This window comes from Ochotona princeps, chromosome 23, assembly GCF_030435755.1.
Source record: "Ochotona princeps isolate mOchPri1 chromosome 23, mOchPri1.hap1, whole genome shotgun sequence".
Taxonomy (NCBI): Eukaryota; Metazoa; Chordata; class Mammalia; order Lagomorpha; family Ochotonidae; genus Ochotona; species Ochotona princeps.
Window position 1 is genome coordinate 12471718 of NC_080854.1, and position 24170 is coordinate 12495887.

Below are 24170 nucleotides of genomic sequence, written 5' to 3' on the forward strand. Positions count from 1 at the left end.
GTTAGGGCTGAGCCGGTGGTTTAGTGTGAGTGACTGCATGGGGGTCAGTGGAAAATGGGGCTGAACATTTTGGAAGGGGTCAATTGCCCCAAAGACAGTAGCATTCTGTCCCCTGGAACTAGCCCCTTCACATGTCCCCTGCCTGTCCCTGTGTCCAAACCCTGAAGCGTCATCTTTGCTTCTGTGACCGCTGGTAGTTCTCAAGTTGTGCCATTTCTACATTCAAAATGTTCTGCCTCATGTCCTTGTTTTACTTATACTCTCAACATACTGTTTATCACCTTCTTAACTGGATGATTTAAAAGCTGTATTACATTCTCCCTTTCTTGACCCATTACTTGTACTTTTCTCCCTTTATTTTACCCTTCTGAAATCCTTGATTTTGTCATGCTGCTGATCCTGAGTCAGAGAAGAGAGTACTATTTCCTAGAGGATAAATTTTTTCAGAACAATATAGATACAGATATTTTAAAAACATTTATTTTTATTTGAAGGGCAGAGTTATAAAGAAAAGGAGAGACAGAGAGATCCCACACCCATTATGGCTCTCACCAGCACCAGCCAATGCTGGAGCATAGTCTACTGTGGCCTACCCCGAGGGTCTGCCCCCAGCCCTGGCTCTCAAACTCACCAGCAGGGAGCTAGATGAGAAGTGGAGCAGCTGGGACACAAACCAGTACCCAAATGGGATGCCAATGCTTGCAGGTAGAGAATTGCACTTTCATGCTGACCCAGAGTTTTGTTACAAATATAACGTATTTTATATTGAAGGAATTTTTTTTTTCTGAAGGTCTGCTTTCCCCTGTTGGTTTCTTGACTCCAGTGCTAGCCTGTTAGTCTAGCCAGATCAGTTGTCTCTGTTGCAGGTCATAGTCACTGACTTTAGCAACAGGTAAAGTCTTAGGCCAGTAAGATGGGGCAGCACATGAAGCCCTGCTTGTGACATTCCATCCTAATTGAAATGCTAGTGTGTGTCCTGGCTGCTCAGTTTCTGATCCAGCTTCCTGCTTATGCATCTGGGAAGGCGGCAGGAGACCCACGAACTTGGGCCCCTACCACCTATTTGGGAGGCCAAGACGGAGTTACTGGCTCTTGGCTTCGTCCTGGCCCAGCTCTGGTGGTGGTTGGTCATTTCTGGGAGTGAAGTAACAGATGGACGATCTCTGACTTCCCAATGAGTGAGGAAAGGAAACAGCTAGCCTGTGTTGGAATCCTGGTTCCATCACCTCACAGGTTTCAGCATGGTTCCTCGTTTCTCGAAGTTTCACAAACTTTATTTCAAAAAATGGGCATAGTAATGGTATTTCCTCGACAGGCTTGGGGTAGGGGCTGGGTCATCTGTATAGCCTAGTGCCTGCTTGGGTGAGCATGCGGTCCCTGTTGGCTGTGACGTGTTACCTCCAGCACTCCTGCTCATTCCCCTGTGCTTTGGTGGATGCAGTTTTCATGCAGACTGGGCCTCCCTCTCCTACATAAAAGCTCCCCTGGGCCTCCCTGTTGCCTGTGGTTTCCCTACTCTGTTAAGGTCAACTCAATTGCCTCTTTAATATTTTTCTAGCTATTCCAGTTCACATTGACCTCTGAGTTCTTGTAGGCTCTTTTTGTGCCCATGCTAATGGTAATATTTCTATTTTTGTGGCATCTTTCCATTTTTTAGGGTATTTATATTTTAAAATTTATACTCCGCCTAAAACAGAGTCATGGAATGAGTTGTCAGAATCAAGATATAGAATAATTTCTTTTTAAAAATTTTTATTCATTGATTTTTAATATATAGAACAATTTCATTACTCCCCCCAAATCTAGAGTATATATTCTGTTTCTACATGTACACTTTTGGTTTTGAAGCTAGTATTTATTTTACAATAATTTGTCTGTAAGTGTGGCGTTGCCTGGTGAACATATAGCAAGTAACTAGATGCTGAATGCTTGAATTGTGTAAAATAAAGCTTAAAAATATGATGAATTTGAGTGCATTAAGAAGCCATTAATTAGCTTTCTTCTCAGGGTCATTTTATTAGAGTGGGGATAGTTCAACTGAAAGTTATCCATGTGTAACTTGTTAAAGAGGTTTTAGAGCCCTAACTGGGCTAGTAAAGCCCATTTTTATTTGTCTTTAGAAAACAAAGAGCTTGTTCCTTTCTGCTTATATTACCAAATGTACTTAATAATTTCTAATTTTTCCAGTTCTGTTAAATTCTAACATGAAGCCAATTTTCGTCATCTTTGACTTCATTTGTTATGATGCCATCATTAAATTCATAGCTTATCTTTTTATTTGATGTATTTAAGTTAGTAAGCGATTCAATTATATGAGTTATATAATGTAAAATAGAAAGCCTTCCTGTTTTTGTTATGTTATTTTTCTATGGGACGATTTGGCTCAGCTCTCTGGGAATTTTTTATTGACCGTCCTTGAATTCAGAAGTCAACAATAGCAAGAGAATTTATTTATGGATAAGGTAGGGCTGGTACAGATGAGCATATGCTGCAGAGTTTCCTCAATCTTCAGTCTTGGGTATTACACAGTATTGATCTTTCTCCTTAGGGGACAAAAAAATGATTAAATTTGTACTCCATTCAGTAGTCTTTACCTCGTGACGAAGTGAATTGAATTTAATCATGTGTGTCTTTTTTCCCTTCCCCAACAGCTTCCATGCCTATGGCTGTTCTAAATTTGGGCCAAATATATCCATTTCAGAGAGGCTTTTTCTGTACAGACAACAGCATCAACTATCCGTACCATGACAGTACCGTCACAAGCACTATCCTCATCATACTGGGGCTTGGCTTACCCATTGCCTCTGTAAGTAACTCAATAAGTAGGTAGTGATGGGTTGGTTGTGGAGGTTTGATGAAGTGATGGAGTCGGGGTGGGGGTACATCCACAGGACTTACCTTCACTGCTATTTGAGGTAGTGAATGATGATTGGAGAAATATATCTAGTGTTTAATCCGGGGCAGTGTTTTTCTAGGTAAGGGTGGATGTTACTCAAAAACAACTTGATATCATCATAAGGAATTATACAGTGATTATTTTAGAATGGAAGAGTTTATTGAAGTCATTTAGGCCAATTGCTCTTAGTGCACAAGTGAAAAAACTTAGGCTTAGATACTTATTCAAGTCCAGTAAGCCATTTTATGACAGTGTTGAAACTAAGATTATGCTTGCTTATCATACTGTTAGATGGAAATTGAGGCCGAAAGAAAGGAGATGGGCTTACTTACTAAATTCAAGAAAACAGAAGCTTCTGTAGAAAGATTATAAAAGCATGCAAAATAAAATCCATAGAATGTCACTGCTGTATCTTTTTAAAAAAAAATTTATTTAAGGTTTACTTATTTGAGAAGGCAGAGTTACAGAGAAGGACAGGCAAGGTCTAGAGAGAAGTGTTCCATCTGCTGGTTTACTCCCCAAATGACCACAATGATCAGGACTGGCCCAGGCCAAAGCCAGGAACCAGGAGCTGTATCTGGGTTTCTTATGTGCAGGGGCCCAAGTAGCTGGGCCACCTTCTGCTGCTTTCCCAGGTGCATTAGCAGCAAGCTGTACTGGAAATGAGTCAACTGGGGCTTGACTCAGCAGCCATATGGGATGCTGGTGGTGTGGACAGTAGCTAAACTGGCTCTGCCACAGTGCTAATCCCTATACTAACATTCTTTATTATCCTTTAAGATATTCTAATCTTTTCTAGGATAACACTGGGTTTCACTTTTTCAAAATTTAAAATATTTATTTGAGCAGCAAAGCAATCAAATAAGTACCTGCTAGCTCACTCCCCAAATGTTCACAGTGGCTGGGACTGACCAGGCCGACTCTTGGAGCCAGGAACTCAGGCTAGGTTTCACATGGATAACAGGGTCCAGTTATTTGAGCCATCACCTGCTGGTTACCAGGGTGTGCTTTTAGTAGGAAGCCAAAATTGCAAACAGCACTGAGACTGAAACCCAGGCTTTCTCTGGATTGGGGTGCTGGGCATCTTAACCAGGATGTCCCCCAGCAGGCCAAATGCCCATCCCTCACTATTCTAAGTAGCTGGGAACCTTTATTCTATGTTAAGATTAAAAATTGGGTTAAGATGGGCTTTGGAATAATGTGCTTGTTTTATCCTTGGCCCTGATACCTAAACCTTGCCTTTTACATTTCACGTGTCTAAGAAACCCAATAGAAGGAGCAGGGCAAATATTTACCTCCTCTAGTGGCTGGGGGATTGTAGGCGATCCTGCTCTATTTCTCCTTCGACCACATGGCTCCTGTCAGCTGGCCTCCCTAGATAGTCATTAAATCTTAGTGTCTCGGGGGCTCGGCAGTGTGGCCTGGTAGCTAAGGTCCTCGCCTTGATCCCATACGGCCGCTGGTTCTAATCCCGGCAGCTCCACTTCCTCTCTATCCTCCTCTCAGTTTATCTGACTTTGTAATAAAAATCTTAGTGTCTCACCAAATTCAGCAACCTGGTTCTCCCATAGGCCTGATAGTTTCTTTTCCTATACCCCTCACACCCCCTACACACACCACTTCAGTTGGTTAAGAATAATAAGCTAGTTCTTTGGTTTCTAGCTCACATACCTGAGTTATTGTACCTTTTTTGCCAGCAGGATTTTTAAAGATGTGTTCTGAAGGTGAGGGGAACTGGATTTTATTATGTTCTGGGATATGTAAGTGTATACTTCCAATTTCATTGTAAACACTTGTATAGGTGTAAGAGAGGGGAGAGATCTGGTAGGAGATACTTAGACTTTGTTTCCTGAGAAGTAAATTCCATCCTAACTGGTAACCCTATTTGAGCTACTGGCCTTACAAAACAGTGTATAGAGAAACGTGTAGTACTGGCATTTACATGATAAGTAGACAGGGTTACTATAATTGCATGAAGTCCAAGTGTTGCTTGTGGCTATAACTCTCAATAATTTGAAAAGGTAACTGCTTGATAAATCAGTTCCTTGACTTGGATTTTTTTTAGAAAGCTTTAATTATAACAATAATACTAATCTATGATTTCTAAAACTTTTATTGTAAAATAGAAAAGAAATAGCCTTTTATGTTTTCTTAAAGACAGTATTACCTTCTACGTACACATACCTGTTGACATTTTGATGTTATTTTCTTGCGTGTTGAGGAGCAGGGAGGTACAAAGGCAGAGGTAAAGGGTGCTAGTGAGTGTGTGAGCAAGCTCTCGCATCTTCAGGATCACCGTGCAATGGCTGGGACTAGGTTGGGTCAAGCTAGGAGCCAGGAACTCAGGCTGGGCCTCCCAGGTGGGTGGCAGGAACCCAGGTCCTCTGTGACTGCTGCCTCCAGGATGTCCATTATCAGGCATATGAAAGTCAGGAAGGGAAGCCACATACTGAGCCCAGATGCTCAATATAGCAGGTGCTATCTTAACCTGTAGGTCAGACACCCACTCCCTCCGATTTGGTTGTGTTTATGCCATCCTGAGCACATCGCAAATTTCAGGTTTTTTTTTTTTTCTCACCTTGTAAAAAGTATTTTAGAGTTACCGTTAACTATTAAATAGTTTAAGTGAGAGCTATAATGCTACTTTTTAAAGTAGTAGAAAGATTTGGTATGAATTTTTCAGGCCTTTAGTACTATTTCCCTGTGAGTTTGCTATGAATGAGAATTGATCAGGAAAAAATATTTGAATGCAAATTCATTTAAATTTAAAGTAGTAATAATATTTGGTTAATTTCTAGGCTTTAAATATACCTATGGCTTGTGGACTAATGTGAAGGGATTCTTGAATTTGTAGGGTAGATTTGTTTTAATAGTTTATATACTCATATAACATCAGATGTTATTTTTGATGTATGTAGCATTCATATATGCATACTGTATAATTTGATAAGTGATAAGATTTTGGATGATTGTAAAGGGTACAGTTGAAAGCAGTGACTTTTTTTTTTAAGCAGTGACTTATTTTAAGAATGTTAAGTTCCATATTTTTTTTTTAAAGATTTTATTATTATTGGAAAGCCGATATACAGAGAGGAGGAGAGACAGAGAGGAAGATCTTCCATCCGATGTTTCACTCCCCAAGTGAGCCGCAACGGGCCGGTGCACGCCGATCCGATGCCGGGAACCAGGAAAATCTTCCGGGTCTCCCACGTGGGTACAGGGTCCCAATGCATTGGGACTCTGCACCCGTGTGGAAGACCTGGAAGAGGTTCCTGGCTCCTGGCTTCAGATCGGCGTGCACCGGCCTGTTGTGGCTCACTTGGGGAGTGAATCATTGGACAGAAGATCTTCCTCTCTGTCTCTCCTCTGTATATCTTTGTAATAAAAATAAATAAATCTTTATAAAAAACAAAATTATATTTATTAGATACTGTTAATGAAAATTGAAGTTCTATTAATTTGACACAACCCAGGTTGCTAAATTCTGTGGTTTTCCCCCAAATCCTATGGCTCTTTTCTTTTGAAGATTTATTTATTTTCATGGAACAACAAGATTTTGCAGAGAGAGGAAAGATAGAGATCTTACATTCACTCACCTCCCCAAATGGCTGGAGCTGAACTGGTCTGAAGCCAGAAACCTGGAGCTTCTTCTGGGCCTCCTGTGTGGGTGCAGAGGACCAAGGATTTGGGCCATCTTTCTTTGGTTCCCCAGGCACATTAGGAGGGAGCTGGACCAGAAGTGGAGCAGCCAGGACTTGACTTGGTGCCCGTTATGAGGTGCTGGTACAACAGGTGGAGGTTTAACACACTGTGCCACAGCACTGGCTCACACTCTCTCTGTCTCTCTCTCTCTTTTTTTTAATTTCAAAGAGTTACAAAGAGTCTTCTTCCATCTGTTGTTTTACTCTGTAAATGGCCACATAGGCCTGAAGTAGGTTGAAGATAGGAGCCTGGAACTCCATCTGTCTTCCACTTGGGTGGCAGATGCCCAAGCACTTGGGGGGTCATCTGCTGCTTTCCCAGGTGAGTTAACAGGCGGCTGGATGGGCAGGACTCAGGATAGGATGCCAGTCGGTTTAACCCCGTGTGCCACAATGCATTTCCTTTTCAAGGGAAATGTTTGTTCATAAAGTCTTCAAAGGATTTTCGAGGTGAATGAGTTGGTTCTAGCGCATGTTATGGAATGCCTTTGCTTAATTTAAATGGCTAGCATCTATTACCCTAAGGGACTGAGTCAATTAGCATTATTCGTAATTTTTCTACTGCATGTTATCTTGATGAATATACAAGATAGGACATATTATATGTTATTCTTAGATAGAACTCTGATTTTTTCAGAAATCCTAAAATGATTAAATGTGAGTTATCAGTGAATTATGTGATAAGACATTAAAATGTTCATTTTACTACCACTAGACTTAAGTATTGTTGCGGTCAAAAGTTTAATCAGATCCCTTCATCTCCCTACTTTTTCAAGCAGTTTACTTGTTGAACATTGACTTGGCAAAATGCCCAAAACATATTCTTAATATGAGACGAATGTGTACAATTATTTTTAAATATGTGAAAAGGGCCTTTTTTATTCATTTCTAACCATTTTATATAACTGACTAAGCCTTTTAAAATTGAATTTTAAAAGAGGGAAAGGGAAAGAGAAAAAAATTTTCCATTTGTGGTTCACTTCCCAGATGTCTACAATGGCTGGAGTTGAGCCAGGAACCGAGAATGCCATTTGAGTCTCCCACATGGGTGGCAGGGCCCGAGACCTTGCGCTGTCCTCCGCTGCTCTCCCAGGCACATTATAAGGATGCATTTTGTGTGTTGCAGTTGAGACTCAAACTGTTACTCCACTGTGGGATGCTGGTGTCACAGCTGTCCTTTTAATCCTTTGGGCTACAAAACTAGCTCCATTTTCCTTGATTAGCATTTTGTACATTTTTATATGGTTGTGTATAGTATACAGTTTAAAAATATTAAATCTGACAACACAAAATCCTTTTTCCTCTTTTATAAACCTCTCATCTCTGAATATAGAAAAGCATTAGCTTAGTGCTATCTGTATTTTGTGGACTGAAGACATAGAAAAAAGTATCTGAGTGACTTATTTTAGGAGTATCTTCCGCTCTTTTTTTTTTTAAGATTATTTTATTGGAAAGGCAGATGTACAGAGAGGAGGAGAGACAGAGAGGAAGATCTTCCGTCCGATGATTCACTCCCCAAGTGGCTGCACTGATCCGAAGCCAGGAACTTCTTTCCGGGTTTCTCACTCGGGTGCAGGGTTCCAAAGATTTGGGCCGTCCTCGACTGCTTTCCCAGGCCACACGCAGGGAGCTGGATGGGAAGTGGAGCTGCCGGGATTAGAACCGGTGCCCATATGGGATCCCGGGGCGTTCAAGGCGAGGACCTTGACTATTACGCCTTTGCACCGGGCCCCTTCTCCTGTTCTTTAAAGTGAAAGAGAGATACCTGTGTTAATATTTTATAAACTAATTTTTCTTTTCTCTAAATACTGAGAAATGTAGATGTTGGTTGAACTTATGGCATTTTTGAAATTGTTTTTATGATTGAAAGTAAATTTGTACCTTGAATTTGGTAATGAGTGTTTGCTCCAGTGCCTCAGACATCATCCATGAAGATCACTGACTCCTCTGCTCTGTGAAAGACATTTAAAAAAGAGAAAACATGAGCCACAGACTGAGGGAAGATATTTACAAAACACCTACCTGATAAAGAATTCATGTAAAATATTACAAAGAACTTCTAAAACTTAACTGTAAAACAATTAAGAAATTGCAGAAGATCTGACCGACGGATACCTCATCAAAGAAGATATTCACATGGTGGATAAACATATGTAAAGATACCTATCATAATACATTGCTGGGAATTGCAAGTTAAATGCTTTTTAGGATAGTGAAAATGCAAAACTCTGACTACATGAGTATCAGGAGTTCTCCTTCATGGCTCCTTGGAAATGGTATAGCTACCTTAAAGACTGCAGGGCAGCTTCTTACCAGCCGGACACAGTCAACACGCCAAACCCAGTCCAGATTTGTTTCCAGGTATTTATCCAAAGGAGTTGAAAGCTTATGTCCACATAGAAAACGACACATGAACGACTAGCATTTTATTCATAACTGCCCAATCTTTGAAGCAATCAAGATATCCTTCGGTAGATGGAGAAAACAAATTGGCATATCCATCGAACATAGTATTATTCAGTATTGGAGAGAAATGAACTGTTCAACCAGGAAAGACGTGGAAGAACCTTAAATGCATATCGCCAAGAGGAAGAAGCCAGTCTGAAAAGGCTGCAGGAGACATGGGCCGGATCAGTGGGCGCCAGCGTGTGAGGGGGAATTGGAAAGGGATGAACGGGTGGAACGCAGAATTTTTAGTGCAGTGAAATTTTTTGTTACAGTACTTATGGTGGATAATTGATATTTTGTGCTTGTCAAAGCCCACACAGCTGTGCAACGCAAAGAATGAACTTTATTGTAAACTATGAACTTTAGTTAACAATGTTGTTTAAATCTGGTTCATCATTTATAACCATCGCACTGCATCAGTGCAAAATGTCTAAAATGGGGAAACTCGGAAGGTGTGGTGGGGAAGTGAGTATTTAGAAATCTTTAATTTCCTGTTCCGTTCTATAAAATTTGCAATTGCTCTAAAAGTAGAATTAAATTTTTAAGTCTTGTAAGATGTGTATGCTTTTTCACTAATAATTGTTCTAAAATATCATTAGAGTGAATATTTACTAGAAATACTTGATAAAATATAAAAGTAAAGTTTTACGTAACTGATAGCCGATTTTCTATGAGTGGCATTTATTTATTTGTGTTTTTATATTGGAAAAACAGATTAGATTTAAAGAGAGGAGAGAGGAAGATCCATCCGCTGGCTTACACCTTAAATGGTTGCAGTGGCCGGAGCTGAGCTGACCCACAGCTAAGAGCAAGAGCTTCTTCGAGGTCTCTCACAGGAGTACAGAGCCTCAAGGATTTGGGCCATGCTCAGCTGCGCTCCCAGGCCATAAACAGAGAGCTGAAAGGGAAGTGGAGCAGCTGGGAGAGGAACCAATGCCCATATAGGATCCTGGCACTTGGCAGGGCTGTGATTGAGCCATTGCACCAAGCCCCCAGCAGTGTTTTGGCTGTAGATCATTGGTTCTTACTAACGCAGAGTGTAACATTGACAGATCAGTAAGTGGAATTAGTGTTGAATATTTAAGACTTAACCTAATGGTGACAAGGTAGAAAACATGATGGTATCTACAAATTCAGGGCAGATTTTCAGATTTTATAGTGAAAAACAGCTAGAAACTTGTGGCAGTCACTGAAGAAAAATATGTGTGGGATATATTTAGTATATATTAGGTAAGAAACTATTAATGTTCAACTTCTATTATGCGAAAAGCTCTGAGTACATTATTATTTTTTAAGCTATTTGAAGTAAAAGTTTGGGTTTGGAAGCATCCATACTGGAAATTTTATTTAGATGTGGATTCATAGTTCATTATATAAAGCTCAGGAATGAGAACTTTTTGAATTTTTTGAAAGATTATGTGATTCATAACCCTTATATAACTGCTCAGCAGGATCTAGGACAATGCCTCATGTCAAAGACTTTAATATTTACACAGTGAAGCATGACTAGTCACAATAAGTGGGGTAAATAAAGTTTATTGTTGTCACTAATTTTGTTTAAATTAGTTTTGACATGAAATAAGTGATACAGGTTGGATTTGGTACCAAAAATTATTGGAGGTTAGAGAAGGGACTGGCTTTGAGACCCAGAGTAAGGGTTATGTTTGTTATTTAATGCCAACTTAAAAAAAGTCCCAGCCATGTTATATGGTTTTTTTAGAAAACTCCCCAAATTTAATGTTTTAAAAAGTTAATTTACTTGGGAGGGAGTGAGAGAGGAAGGGGTAGAGAGAGAGAAAGAGAGAGAGAGAGAGAGAAGGTAAAGATAGAACACTTGCCACTTCATGCCCCCAAATGCTTGCAGAGCTGGTACTGGGCCAAACTGCAGACACCCATGTGGGGATACTCGGATGCCTTTACTGGCTTCTGACTCCAGCCTGAGCCAGTGTTGGTTAGTGGGGCCATTCGCTGAGTGAACCAGTGGATGGAAGATCTCTGTCTCTGTCTTTGTCACCTTTTTTTTGTCACTCTACCTTTCAAATAAAACTTCAAAAATGAAGGTTTGAATTTGAACATTAATCTTAATCACCTCCTGAAATTCCATGTGCCCTTATGTAAATCTGTTAATGTGTATGTCTTTTAGGGAAGCTTTCTCCACCTCTAAACTTTTCAGTTTATCAAGGACCGTGACAAGAGGGTTTGTTTCGTTGAAACGCTCCAGCAATCAAAGTCTGTCCTCATTCTTAACAAGAATATGGTTTACTGATTTAGCTTCCAGTGTAGTGAACCACTTTAATACACTTTGAAGAAAGGCACAGCTAATCCTTTATCATTTTTTTAAAAAAGTTAATTCTTTATTTGAAAGTAGGTATACAAAGAGAGGGAGAGACAGAGGGGTGAGCACAAGTGAGCGAGGACACGCACGCTTCTAGGCACTGGTGCACTCTCCAGGTGGGCACAGCAGCCCAGGCTGGGCCGAGCAGAGGCCAGGAGGGAGGAATCGAGAGCCTGAACAGGTTTTCAAACAATCATTAGTAATTAGTAGAAGTCCTGCTAGGAATTTTGAGAAGTGTGTTAAGCATACGTATCACTTTAGGGAGAATTTCCATCGATGTTTATTCTTTCAATCCTTGAAGATAATACATTTTTCCATTATTTAGGTTTTTGATTTTTTTGAAATCAGTTTTTAGTAATTTTCAGCAAAAAATTGTATTTTTTTCAGGATTATGCTTAAATACCTAAATATTTTTGGTATTATAAATGGTAGTGTGCTCTTAATTTTGGGTTTCCACTTGTGCAGTGCTAGCTTATGGAAATCTGATTGATTTTTATGTGTTCACCTTACAGTCTGTAGCCTTGCAACACCCAGGGTTTTGTATATTTTGTTAATTCTGCCTTATTGCTGCCTTTTTAAAAATATTAATTTCATTCTCAGTTGTGAGTTCCTTTTGTTCTTGCTCTACTTTTAATTGGAGGTTCCTGATACTAGCACACAGGTCTTCTGTTGTTGTGGAAATATTCTCCGTTGGTGATCTGTGGCTCTAATTCCATGTCTATGACAAATTTCTGTCATTAGTCAAGGCATTTCTCCCACCTGCAGACTTTAGAGTCAGTTGCCCACTTGACATCTCTAATTGGCACCTAGGTAGATCCAAGATTACAGTTCTGAATATATTCCCCCTGTTCTGTCTGCAGTGTTCTCAGAATAAATCCAGGATTGAACCATTGCAAGAGCTGTGCCACAACTACCCTCCACACCACCAGTTCTTTGTGTAGTGTGGGAACTCAGTTAATTGCTAAACCAAATGGAATGATAACTTCCTTAGGAAAGAAATGGTACTTGGGATTTTCTGACCTGATGTACTGTTGTTGACTTACATACTTTTGTCCCTAAACATCGACAAAAATAAGTAATTTTTTACAGCTTTCTTTAGTTTCCTGAGTTGTGAAGAATTATAAAGTTCCTCACTCTTCTGTTTTATGTACTGTCTTCTTTTAACACATGATAGAGTTTACAAATAGGAAAATATTCTGTCTTCAACCTAATGAAGTTTTAATAGATGTTTAGTCTGGAAAGTTATTTTTCAGTTTTTTTTTTTTAAAGATTGATGTATTTTTATTCAAAAGGCAGATTTTTTAGAGAACTTTGTCTCTAGTAAAGAGTACTGTTAATGAAATACATGTGGTAATAAGAGGAAATTCTGCAGAAGCTAGCTCTGGTTTTACACAGGAAACGAAATGCATTCATATGCAAAGGTCCAAACAGCTTTTCAGTTCTGGAATACTTGTGGTTCTTGTTCCCTCCTAGGTGTAGATGAGGCATTCTTTCTCCTGATCTGGATTTTGTTTCATGGTAGCATCTTATGCCCCAGGTATGCTTCACTTCATACAAAAACTGGGCATTGTGGACAAATCCAAGTGGTCACCGTAGAGTCATTCATATTTTAGGAACTTGATAACATATTTTGACAGCATTATTTTTAAAACTGACTTTCCTGTTTGGAATTTTCCCCATTGGTAAGCAAACAAAAATGGACTTTAAAATGACCTAATAGAGAACACAGACTAAGTATATATAAACATCACATGTCCACTTAGCTTAGGGCACAGTCAAATGGCAAACATAATAGATTCATTATTCTGTAGTCAAACCTGAACCTCTGCTCTTCAGCCCTCAGACCTTCACCGGCATCCTTCCTTCTCTTCCAGACATTAGGAGGAGACTGTGATTGCTGAGATGTTTCACAAATGCCCTTCTGTGTTCTGTGGAATCTGTTGGTTGGCCAGACGTTAAAGTGGTGCCTGACATCCATGTTGGGACTTGCTGACCGCTGCCTGCTGCCCTTTGCCCTGAGACAGTGTTTCCCTTAACCATCTGTTGTTCCCGGGTCGGTGGGGTCCTTGCTGCTGTCCCCTGAGCATCTGATAGCTTTTATACCCTTACAGTGGGATACTGTTCAGCAATGTAAAGGACTGAAGTAGGAATTCATGCTCCAATATTGTGAAAACTGAAGCATTGTTTTAAGGAGACCTTTGTGTGATTCTCGTTAATATTGGAAAGTTTCCCTTCACATATAGAAAATAGTATTTAACACTAGTTTCTCTTTTTCTGGACACCTCGCCAATCTTTCTGATTAAAACACTGAGTGTCTGCAGGAGAAATTAATATGTGGTGTGGTCGTGTTCTTACTTATGGTCTAGGATGGGAAGTTATTCTTGTGGTGGTTAATTTGTGGGAGAAGTTACCATATGTTCTCTTGACCTTTACATGTGTTCACCCATTGAAGATAGAACGTTGTATTTATTTGTAGGTGACTATGAGTTTACCTTACAGAATGCCTTAGCTTTATTTATTTTTTTAAAAAGATTTATTCACACTATTAGAAAGGCAGATCTGAAAAGAGGAGAGGCAGAAAGATGTTCTGTCCGCTGGTTGACTCCCCATGTGACCCCAAAGACCAGAGCTGAGCTGATGTGAAGCCAGAAGCTGGGAGCTTCTTCCGGGTCTCCCAAATGGGTTCAGGGTCCTAAGTCTTTGGGCCATCCTTTGCTGCTTTCCCAGGCCACAAGCAGGGAGCTGGATGGGAAGTGGAGCGTCTGGGACATGAACCAGCATCCATATGGTATCCCAGGGCATCAAAGGTGAGGATTTAGCCACTGAGCCATCATGCCAAGCCAAGTATCTTAGTTTTAAGTGGGGTATCTAACTAGCCACATGAGCGTGGTATAGCAGGATTTGATGATTAAAATGATGCAGCTTTTTTGGAAAACAGTTGGCAGTTTCTATTTATTTGAGAGAGAGCTCTCATCAGCTGGTTCACACCCCACATGTCCACAACATCTGGCAGAGGCCCAATTAGGTGAGCTGTCACTTTGTACTTCCGCGTTTTAAGTTCCCCACTAAAATCGGGAGTGGAGATAGGACTCAGACCCAAGAGCTTATTGACATGGGCATTTGGCCATCTGGTGAAGAATTAGCTAAAATCTTTTTGTTTATGTCTCTCTGCCTTTCAAAAAAAAAAAGCTAATCATAGGACCTCACAATTACACTTCTAATTTCTACCCATTAGAAATGAAGACGTATGCACACAATGACGTGAATGTGTTTATAATGTTTTAGTCATGATAGCCCCAAACTGGAAGCATTCCAAATGTGCAATGACTGGAGAATGCAGAAACCAGACGTGACAGACAGTCACCAGTATAGTAAAACACTGGTTAGCAACGACAAGGAACGAAGTGCAGGCCGCAGCATGGATAAACCTCAGGCAGATGTGACATGATAAGGCCACGTGCTGAATCCCACACAGTGTGGGCTTCCATTGATAGGGCCAGGCAAGGCCGGTCTGTGGAGACAGTGGATGGTGGTAGCCTTGGGATCGGCAGTGGGACTGGTGATGGAATCTAAGTGCACTCGGGGGAATCCTGAGGGCCCCGGATGTGCTCTAAAATAAGATTGTGGCGGTACTGAACACTTTTATACATTTACCAATGTAATTGAATTACCTACTAAAGTTTATAGTCTGTAAACTATGCCTCAGTGAAACTTGTGGTTTTTTTTTTTTTAAGTGCAAGAGTAATAGAAATAAATTTGCCAGATGGAATATTCAGAGCAACATTGTTTGACAAAGGTGTAATGTTTCGAGAAAAGATGAAAGGGATTGTTTCAGAGATATAACCTTTAAAAAGAAAATGATGTTTGATTTGAATTGATAAAGACAGAGCCCTTTTACTTTTGCTCTGTCATCTGATGTAATTGTCAAAGGTAAAAGCAAATATCTACCTAAATTTTTGCATGTCTCTGTACTGCAGTACAACTGCTGCTAGAACAGTGTGGGGCGTGTAACAGCCTGTTTAGAGCAGTTTAGCGAGGATCTTAATGTTTGCATCCTTTAATTCCGCATAAAAATATACTCTAAGGGAATGACTAGATATAAACAATGGTTTATGTCTGCAAATGCTCACTATAGCTTTACAAGAATCAAATTTAAAAAACAGAATTGAGACAAATGTTTATTTCACTATAAGCAATTTTTGAAATCCGTGCATAGTTTTCATAATATGCATTTTGCATGAACTTTTGAAGACACCTCATGCGTGGGGTTCAGAATTCTTTTGCAGCAAAATAACTGTCTTTTAATTTAAATTCCAAGGATTTTTTTAAAAAGTTCCTTCATGTATAAGTAGTCCAAAAGTAAAAATACCTCCTGTAGAAGGGATATAATTAATTATGATTGTTTTAGATATGTCTCTGTTGGTTGTGAGGAGTGGAAACCCTTTCCGACTAGCTTGAATACAATTGGACTCTGTTGAAAGAGCTTACAGAGCCCTCAGGACCCAAAATAAAACCAGGTCTCCTGGCACTGGGCACAAAAGCTGCATTCTGGTGAACACTCCCAGGGGCCGCACGGGCCCGTCCTCTCTGTCTCCAGGCTCGCTTTGTCTTCAGCCTCATTTCTGGCTAGCCTTCCTCCCACACGGCCCAGTGCTGCTGGCAAACTGAGCTTGTCTGTCTGTCTCCTGATTCCAGAATTCTCAGCAATCTAAACGAACTCATCTTTTGGGGCCTTAGGTGAATTAGTAAACAATTTGAAGTTTGGGGATCTCTCGTCTCACCAACCCCATTTGCTTTCTGGGGTCTTCAGGTTAACTAATCAGTGAAAGCGACATGGCATGGAGTATAGGTGTTGATATGCTGCATTTCATGGCCTTACATAAAGTTGGCAAATACTGATTATCAATTTAACGGTATTTCTAAGGTCCTCTGTGATGTAGCCTCTTCAACTCACGCGATGAAAAGAACTGTGTTTGCATTTGTGGTGGGTTCATGCTTATTTTCTTACTATTTCTCCCTAAAACCGCTGTTTTGGTTTCTATGTTTCGTTCCTTATTAATACTATTTTTACTAAGAAGGCATCTACAGGAGGGGCTTGTGTTGTGGTGTTGTGGGTAAAGATGCAGCATGCAGTACCTGCATGCCCTCTGGACACTGGTTTGTGAGCTGGCTGTTTCACTTCTGATCTCAAATCCCTGCTAATGGACCCAGTGTTCGGACTCCTGCCACCCACATGGGAGACGCAGATGAAGCTCTCGGCTTCTGGCTGCAGACTGGCCCAACTCTGTTGTATTCATTGGGAAGTAAACTAGCCGATAGGAACTTTCCCTCCCTCTCTCTGTAACTCTGATTTTCAAACAGGTCTTTAAAAATCAAACAAAAAAAAAGAAAATCTGTTGGCAAACCCTGAGCACCACGGATGATCACCTTCCAATGTGGTCTGGGATGGAGCTTCTGACTTGCCCCAGCCCACCTGCGTGGGCCTCTGGGGCTGCTCCCTCTGCTGCCTTTAGTGATGCGGCTGTTGCTGTCAGCCTGCACAGTGCTTTGGCTCTCTGCGCTTTGGAGATCTTTTCCAGCTCCCAATTTCTGTCTCAGTCCCAGATTTCTCCTGAGATTCAGACTCCTGAGAGTCACAGTATTGTCACTGCTTAGAGCCGCGCCTGAGCTTCCAGTCGGGGAACCCCTCAGTGTTCCTTGTACCTCTAGTTAATCCCTGTCGTCATTAGGTTCTGTGCCTTACTCGGCTTCACATTACTGGTAGCACCTAGCAGAATTCTTTTTTTTAAAAAAAATATTTATTTATTTTATTGCAAAGTCAGAAATACAGAGAGGAGGAGAGACAGAGAGGAAGATCTTCCATCCGATGATTCACTCCCCAAGTGAGCCGCAACGAAGCCGGGAACCAGGAACCTCTTCCAGGTCTCCCAAGCGGGTGCAGTGTCCCAAATCCTTGGGCCGTCCTCGACTGCTTTCCCAGGCCACAAGCAGGGAGCTGGATGGGAAGTGGAGCTGCCGGGATTAGAACCGGCCATATGGGATCCCGGGACTTTCAAGGCGAGGACTTTAGCCGCTAGGCCACGCCGCCGGGCCCTAGCAGAATTCTTTATTCGGTGAATTTATTGGAGTGACTTTTTTTTAATGGGCTGTTTTCTTATTCATTGTGATTTTATTTATTTCCTCATCCTAAAAAGTATGCACAAACCTTCCCCCCTGCCAAATTCAAGAATAGTTTCCTGCATGCTTTTTGTGATCCAAGTGGGGGAAAACCTTTAACTTCATGGCCATATATGTGAATAGCACTTTTCAATAGGTTTGGGGCCCAGTAATACGAATTTTCCCAGAGAATAGAGACATAAAACCCAATGAGTTTTGGACACTAATCACTAGACTGAATTTTTGTACTAAATAGCTTTTTATGAAAGAGAAGCTTATTGAAAAATTCAGCCAATTGAGAAATGTACTGTGTGAACAGTGAAAGTATACCATTCTTAACAATTAAAAATACAAAAGCGGTGGTTCTTTCTAAATAGAAAGTGAATTTGCCTGTCTGGTTAGCATCTGGTTGTTGGTAGATGGCTAGGTGTTGAGTTGCTGTGAAGGGCAGGCACCAGCTAGAATCATGGCTCTGTGCAGTCCCTGTGTGTGCTGCGGCGGAGCCTTTGCAGTTGTGTGCACCAGGGTGTGTGTGCTCAGGCTGGATCTGTCACCTCATTCCTTGGAATTCCACCAGTCCAGTGACTCAGAAAGGTGTCCTGATTCCAGGACAGTATAAGGACATTCAGTAAAGTCTGCTTTATTTAAAATTCTTAAAGATTTATTTTTGAGAAGCAGATTGACACAGAGAGAGGGAGAGACAGAATGATCTTCCATCTCCTGGTTCACTCCCTAAATCACTCTCAGTGGCTGGAGCTGAGCTGATCCAAAGCCAGGAGCGTCTTCCTCATCTCTCATTGGGTGCAGGGGCCCAAGAGCTTGAGGCATCTCTGCTGTTTTCCTAGGCCACTGAGGGAGGTGGATTGGAAGTGGAGCACCTGGGACTCAAACCATTGCCCATATGGGATGTCTGCAGTGCAGGCAGAGGATTCACATGGTAAGCCAGGATGCTGCCCCAAAGTTTAATTTTTTTTGAGTGCAGCTTTTACTAGAAGTGCAACTTTATGAGTTTTGTAGCATCTTTAAGTGTTAAAAACATTGACAGCTGTAGACAGATTGGCTAAACACAAATAAATATTGGTTCCTGTATTCAATGTTTGAAGAAAAAAAAAACTATTCATGTGCTTCCCTCTTTTTGGCCCTTGTTGTTTAAGCAGACATGACATTTGTCGTAAGTCCAATGTGGCAGCCTGGCAAGGCTTGAGTTATCATGCAGTCCCTGGGCCTTGCAGGGTTAGAGAACTGTAAATGGTCCTTACGTTTTGCTGCTTCATGGAGAGGCAGCACTTGAGCCAGTAGTGAGTGTACTGCCGTTGCGGTTGTGGTGTTTCTGCAGGGAGCATGTGTCAGGAGGAGGCTTGAATTCAGTCATCGCTCTGAAGGCAGCTCTCACGTGCAGGGTTTCTGATCAGCTGAGTCTCACAAAGCAGCACTGGTTTGTGCTGTGGTGTTAATCAGCAGGCCTGGTCCAGCAAAGGAAAGGAGAACTGACTTTGTGAACTTCACATTGAAGTAAAAGTTATGGAGGGAAATGTGAACCATGGTCTTTATGGGAAAGATTGATGATGAAAACAGAGAGAGCCACCTGTGGGGCGGTTTCATGCTTCACTTGCTTGCTCATCCTTAGAAACTTAGTTTAAGTTCAAATCACTCTTTCACAGTGGCTTGAGATGTGCTGAAGACTGAACAGAAATGTCTGGGGAGAATTTTAAGAAGCTGACAGCCTAACCATGTGACCATGACCTGTCCAAATAGGGACAAAATGGGGGAATGTTGAAATGTTTTCCTTTTGGAAGCAAAGTCCATGACAAACTGGCCTGGAAACAGTGTTGACAACCTGGTGATGAAATGACTAGAGCACGAGAAGGGAATTTTCCCTCCAAGTCCATGTCATGTACCTTGGGAAGAAAAGAGGGAACAAGGTGCTGTTTGCCGAGCTGTTTCAGGACAGGCCCTGGTGCCGTTTCCTGTAGGAAAGGGCATCCTTTCCCTTGCCTGTGGCCTCCTCACTTCCGTTGCATGCATTGCTGCATTTCCTTTCTCTATGGGCTTTCATGTACTGTCATGACAAATGCATTTTGAAACATTGTCTCTGGGATAATTATTGTCATTAAATAGTTTTGATGTTTCTTTTTTAATGGTTTGTTTTCATTTCGTTTATTCCTTTTTGCTAGCTGGATTGCCTTTTGCAATTCTTTCTTCAAGGCATACCCCCTTCCAGCGAGGATTATTCTGTAATGATGAGTCCATCATGTATCCTTACAAAGAAGACACCATATCTTATACCTTATTAGGTGGAATAATCATTCCATTCAGTATTATCGTTGTAAGTTAAATTTGCTTTTCCAAGTTTATAAACTTTTGGGAACTTCATTTTATTTTATTTTGTTTTATTTGATGGTTAAATGTAACAGTACAACCCTCAAACAATGTGGTTTCAGAATATTTAATTGAACATTTATGTCATTAAGATAGCCTCCATTATTCTGAGGTTCAAAGAATAACAAATTATATGATCAGAATAACCTTACCAAATATAGGTAAATTGGTCTTTTTCCCCCAAGTCACTGATTTTTAGATTACTTAACTTGTTTCAGTAATCGTATAGCCATTAGTTAAATGTTTTGTCTTCAGTGTGTTTCTAGCATACAGATACTGTTTTGTAATTTATTGTATCTCTGTGTGTGCCTAATCTGTTTAGTCAGTGGGTTCTAGCAAAGAGAATTTCCTAATTACTGTTAAGGCTTCATTCAGTCCATGTTTAAAGATTTTTTTAGGTAACGTCACTAATGAGAGAAAAAGTAAAATTCCCTATATAAGTCACAGTGAATATGAAGTGAATTTGTATTGGTGCTGAAGGCAAGACAGGGTTCTAACACTTGTAGTATTTCAGCTAGAAATGCTTAGAGGAGGGGCCAGGTGCTGTCGCATAACAGGTAATACCACCACCTGCCGTGCCAGTAAGCCACATGGATGATGGTTCAAGTCTCAGGTGCTCCACTTCTGATCCAGCCACCTGCTAATGTGCTTGGGAAAAACAATGGAGGAAGAACCAGTTGCTTGGGCTGCTCTAAACTCATGGGAGACCTTGTAAGAAGCTCCCAGCTTCAGCCGGCTCAGCCCTGGCCCTTGTGGCTGTTTGGAGAGTGAACCAACAGATGGAAGATCTGTCTGTCTCTCCCAGCCTCTTTCACTCTGTAACTCTGTCTTTCAAAAAATTCAGGAAATCTTTTTACAAAAATGATTAGAGATTTTAGTGACCAGATTATATTTATAATTGCTCATCTTAGAAATACCTAAAATCGGGCCCGTCGGCGTGGCCTAGCGGCTAAAGTCCTCGCCTTGAAAGCCCCGGGATCCCATATGGGCGCCGGTTCTAATCCCGGCAGCTCCACTTCCCACCCAGCTCCCTGCTTGTGGCCTGGGAAAGCAGGAGAGGACGGCCCAATGCATTGGGACCCTGCACCCGTGTGGGAGACCTGGAAGAGGTTCCTGGTTCCCGGCATCGGATCGGCGTGCACCGGCCCGTTGCGGCTCACTTGGGGAGTGAACCATCGGATGGAAGATCTTCCTCTCTGTCTCTCCTCCTCTCTGTATATCTGGCTGTAATAAAAAATGAATAAATCTTTAAAAAAAAAAAAAGAAATACCTAAAATCTTATGATTTACTAGTTTTTTTAAACTGATTTATACATTTACAAACAAATTTATGTTAGGGAAGAAATTATGACACTATGTAGAAAACAGACCAAAATAACAGTGCATCTGAGGATACTTCAACAAGTTTGTGGGAAAATGGGTTGAAAAGATAAGTTCATTTTGGTACACAGATTAAAAAAAAAATCCTTGCATGATTTTCTCATTATATACATTTTCACAGATTTTTAAATTGCTATCAAATGGTTTGTCCTTGTTACTTTTGCTTTTACTTTTTTTTTTTTGGTAAAGATTTATTTTTATTGGAAAGGCAGATTTATGGAGAAAAGGAAATACAGGGAAAGAGAGAGAGCTTCTGTCTGCTGGTTCACTCCCCAAGCAGCTGCAGCGGCCAGAGCCTTGTTATTTTCACTGTGTGGCACAGAGCCTGGCATGTCTTGGGTGATGAATGATACTGTGTATTTATGTGAATGAAAAAAAATGGCATAATTATGTAGTGACATTTGATGACTCCTACGGAATGGCAGCATTTTATAAATCAGATTTGGGCCTGGCATGGTGGCTTAACAGGTTAATTTCTCTGTGGTGCCAGGCTCCCATTTGGGCACTGGTTTGTGTCTTGGTTACCCTGCTTCCCATCCAGCTCCCTGTTTATGGCCTGGAAAAGCAGTAGAGGACGGCCCAAAGCCTTGGAACCCTGCACCCACATGGGAGACCCAGAAAAAACTCTTGGCCCCTGCTTTCAGATTGACTCCGCTCTGGTCCTGTGGACACTGGGGAAGTGAACCAGTGAATGGAGGATCTTTATCTCTGTCTCTCCTTCTCTCTGTAAATCTGCCTTTCAAATAAAACATATAAATCTTTTAAAAAATAAACCACATATTCCTTTAATCTTGACAAGTATTTATGCTGAGTTTTTAAAAGATTTATTTCATTTTTATTTGAAAGACAAAATTACAGAGAGAAGGATAGGCAGAGATCTTCCATCCACTTGCTCACTCAGATGGTTGCAATGGCCAAAGCTGAGCTGATCCAAAGCCAGGAGCCAGGAGTTTCTTCCTGGTTTCTGGTGTCTAGGATCCCAAAGACTTGAGCCCTCCCTCACTGCGTTCCTAGGCCATAAGCAGAGTTGAATCAAGTGGAGCATCTGGGACATGAACTGGTGCCCTTATTGGATGCCAGCACTTGTGGGTGGGACATTAGCCTGTTGAGCCACCATGCCAGTCTTGGCTTTATGTATATGTGTTTTTAAGAGACTGTTGATTATGACAGATACAGTTTCTAGTAGGATTCATAATTGCAAGTAGTGATGCATTTCAGAAAAAGTCAAATACGCAAAGATTTCTAAATAACCCTCGTTTTTCTTTACTTTTGTGACTCAGCTAAAAAAAAAGTGCTGCATGAGCAAAGCAGCAGAAAGTGCACTGCCCACAGAGAGCCACAGCCCGACAGGTGCCTGGCTTGCTGATGCCCTTCGGGTACGCGCAGCCTGCATGGCACGCAGGGCTTGACGAAAGCTTAAACAGAATTCATGCGTTGTGTGTCATCACTCACAGTGCTCATTATTTCAACATAACCTGCATGTTGAAATTATCTTTACATTGAATAAAACAGCAGGAACACCAATATGAATATGAATTTATTTAAGAGGAACAGCCTGTTCAAAGATGCTGTAGTACTGTTTTTATGTCAGCAGTGCTCGTAGACAGCTCTGCTCTGGTTGGGGGTTCTGTGTCCTAGTCTAAAGTCATTTCAGGTTATTCATTAACTCAGTTTTCAGGCAGGCCTTGGAGTATGTGATTGATTAAATAGGAAGTAAGCCATTTCTTCAGGAGAATCATGGGCTCAGATTTCACACCAGACCTTGCAAATGAACCACAAATAAGTGAGTGAATGAGTCTGAGAGAAGTAGGGTTAATATAAGGATATTTTGGAAAGTTTGTGTATAATTGGATTATTGAATTGTGTTGAAAAAATTTAAAAATTCTTATGTATAATTATCTTTTTAAAAGTTCATAGAAATGTATAGTATGAAAAAAGTATGCACAGATTCTAATACTTTTGGAAATAGGATGAAGTTATCTTTTTTTCTTTTTCAAGATTTATTTTCACAGTTACAGAGGGCCAGAGGTGGGTTGCTAGGGGAGACCAGTTTTCCATCTGCAGAGTTACTCTGATGTCCTTGTCAGCCAGCACTGGGCCTGGATGAAGCCAGGAATGTCAGGTTTCCCATGTGTGCACAAACCCTTCCCAGGCCACTAGCAGGGAGTCGGATCAGAACTGGATCAGACTGGCCCCAGCAGTGATATTATCCACTATGCCACAGTGCCAGCCCCTAGAATGAATTTATCTTTGATTCCATTGTCTGTGAATCTTTCTAAACGAGAAAACGAGAAAATTTCAGTAAGGAAGAAATGTTAGTGCAGTTGACTGCTACTTGTGAAATTAGTATAAACAAGGGTTCATGAGAATGTGGCTTGAAGAAAGAGGCATTAAGAGAACGGAGGCAGTTAGGGCTGCTCAGGGTGGAGTGCAGACGTGGAAGATGCCAGGGATTTTAGATTGTTCTCTTGTGAAGGCAAGCTCTGAAAGACACAATATTTTAGGGACAGTGTCAAGGCATAGAAAATCATCTCTTTTGCTTTTTAAGATGTATGTATTTTTATTTGAAAGGCAGATGTACAGAGAGGAGAGGAGAGAATCTCTTTCCTCCACTGGTGCTCTTCCCCAGAGGGGACAAGAGCTGAAATGATCTGAAACTGTGAGCCAGAAGCCTCTTCCAGGTCTCCCACATGGAAGATCTCTCTCCATGCCTCTCCTTCTCTTTGTAACTCTGCTTCTCAAGTAAATATTTTTTTTTTTTAAAGATAAGCTGAGGGCCCGGTGTGGTAGTCTAGCGGCTCAAGTCCCCACCTTGCACACCTGGGATCCTCATATGGGCACTGTTTCATGTCCCAGTGGCCCCGCTTCCCATCCAG

At 41.1% G+C, this 24170-nt stretch overlaps 1 protein-coding gene across 2 annotated transcripts in view; it reads left to right on the forward strand.

Moving 5' to 3' along the window:
* PLPP1 (phospholipid phosphatase 1) overlaps positions 1 to 24170 on the forward strand; it is a 72907-nt gene that overhangs the window by 28839 nt on the left and 19898 nt on the right. The window contains exon 2 of one of the 2 annotated variants that reach the window (XM_058680203.1): positions 2652 to 2806. In XM_058680203.1, coding sequence (XP_058536186.1) covers positions 2652 to 2806 — 155 coding nt within the window. Of the gene's footprint in view, positions 1 to 2651; positions 2807 to 19710; positions 19863 to 24170 lie in introns of both variants that reach the window. The other variant, XM_058680204.1, reaches the window with a different exon arrangement.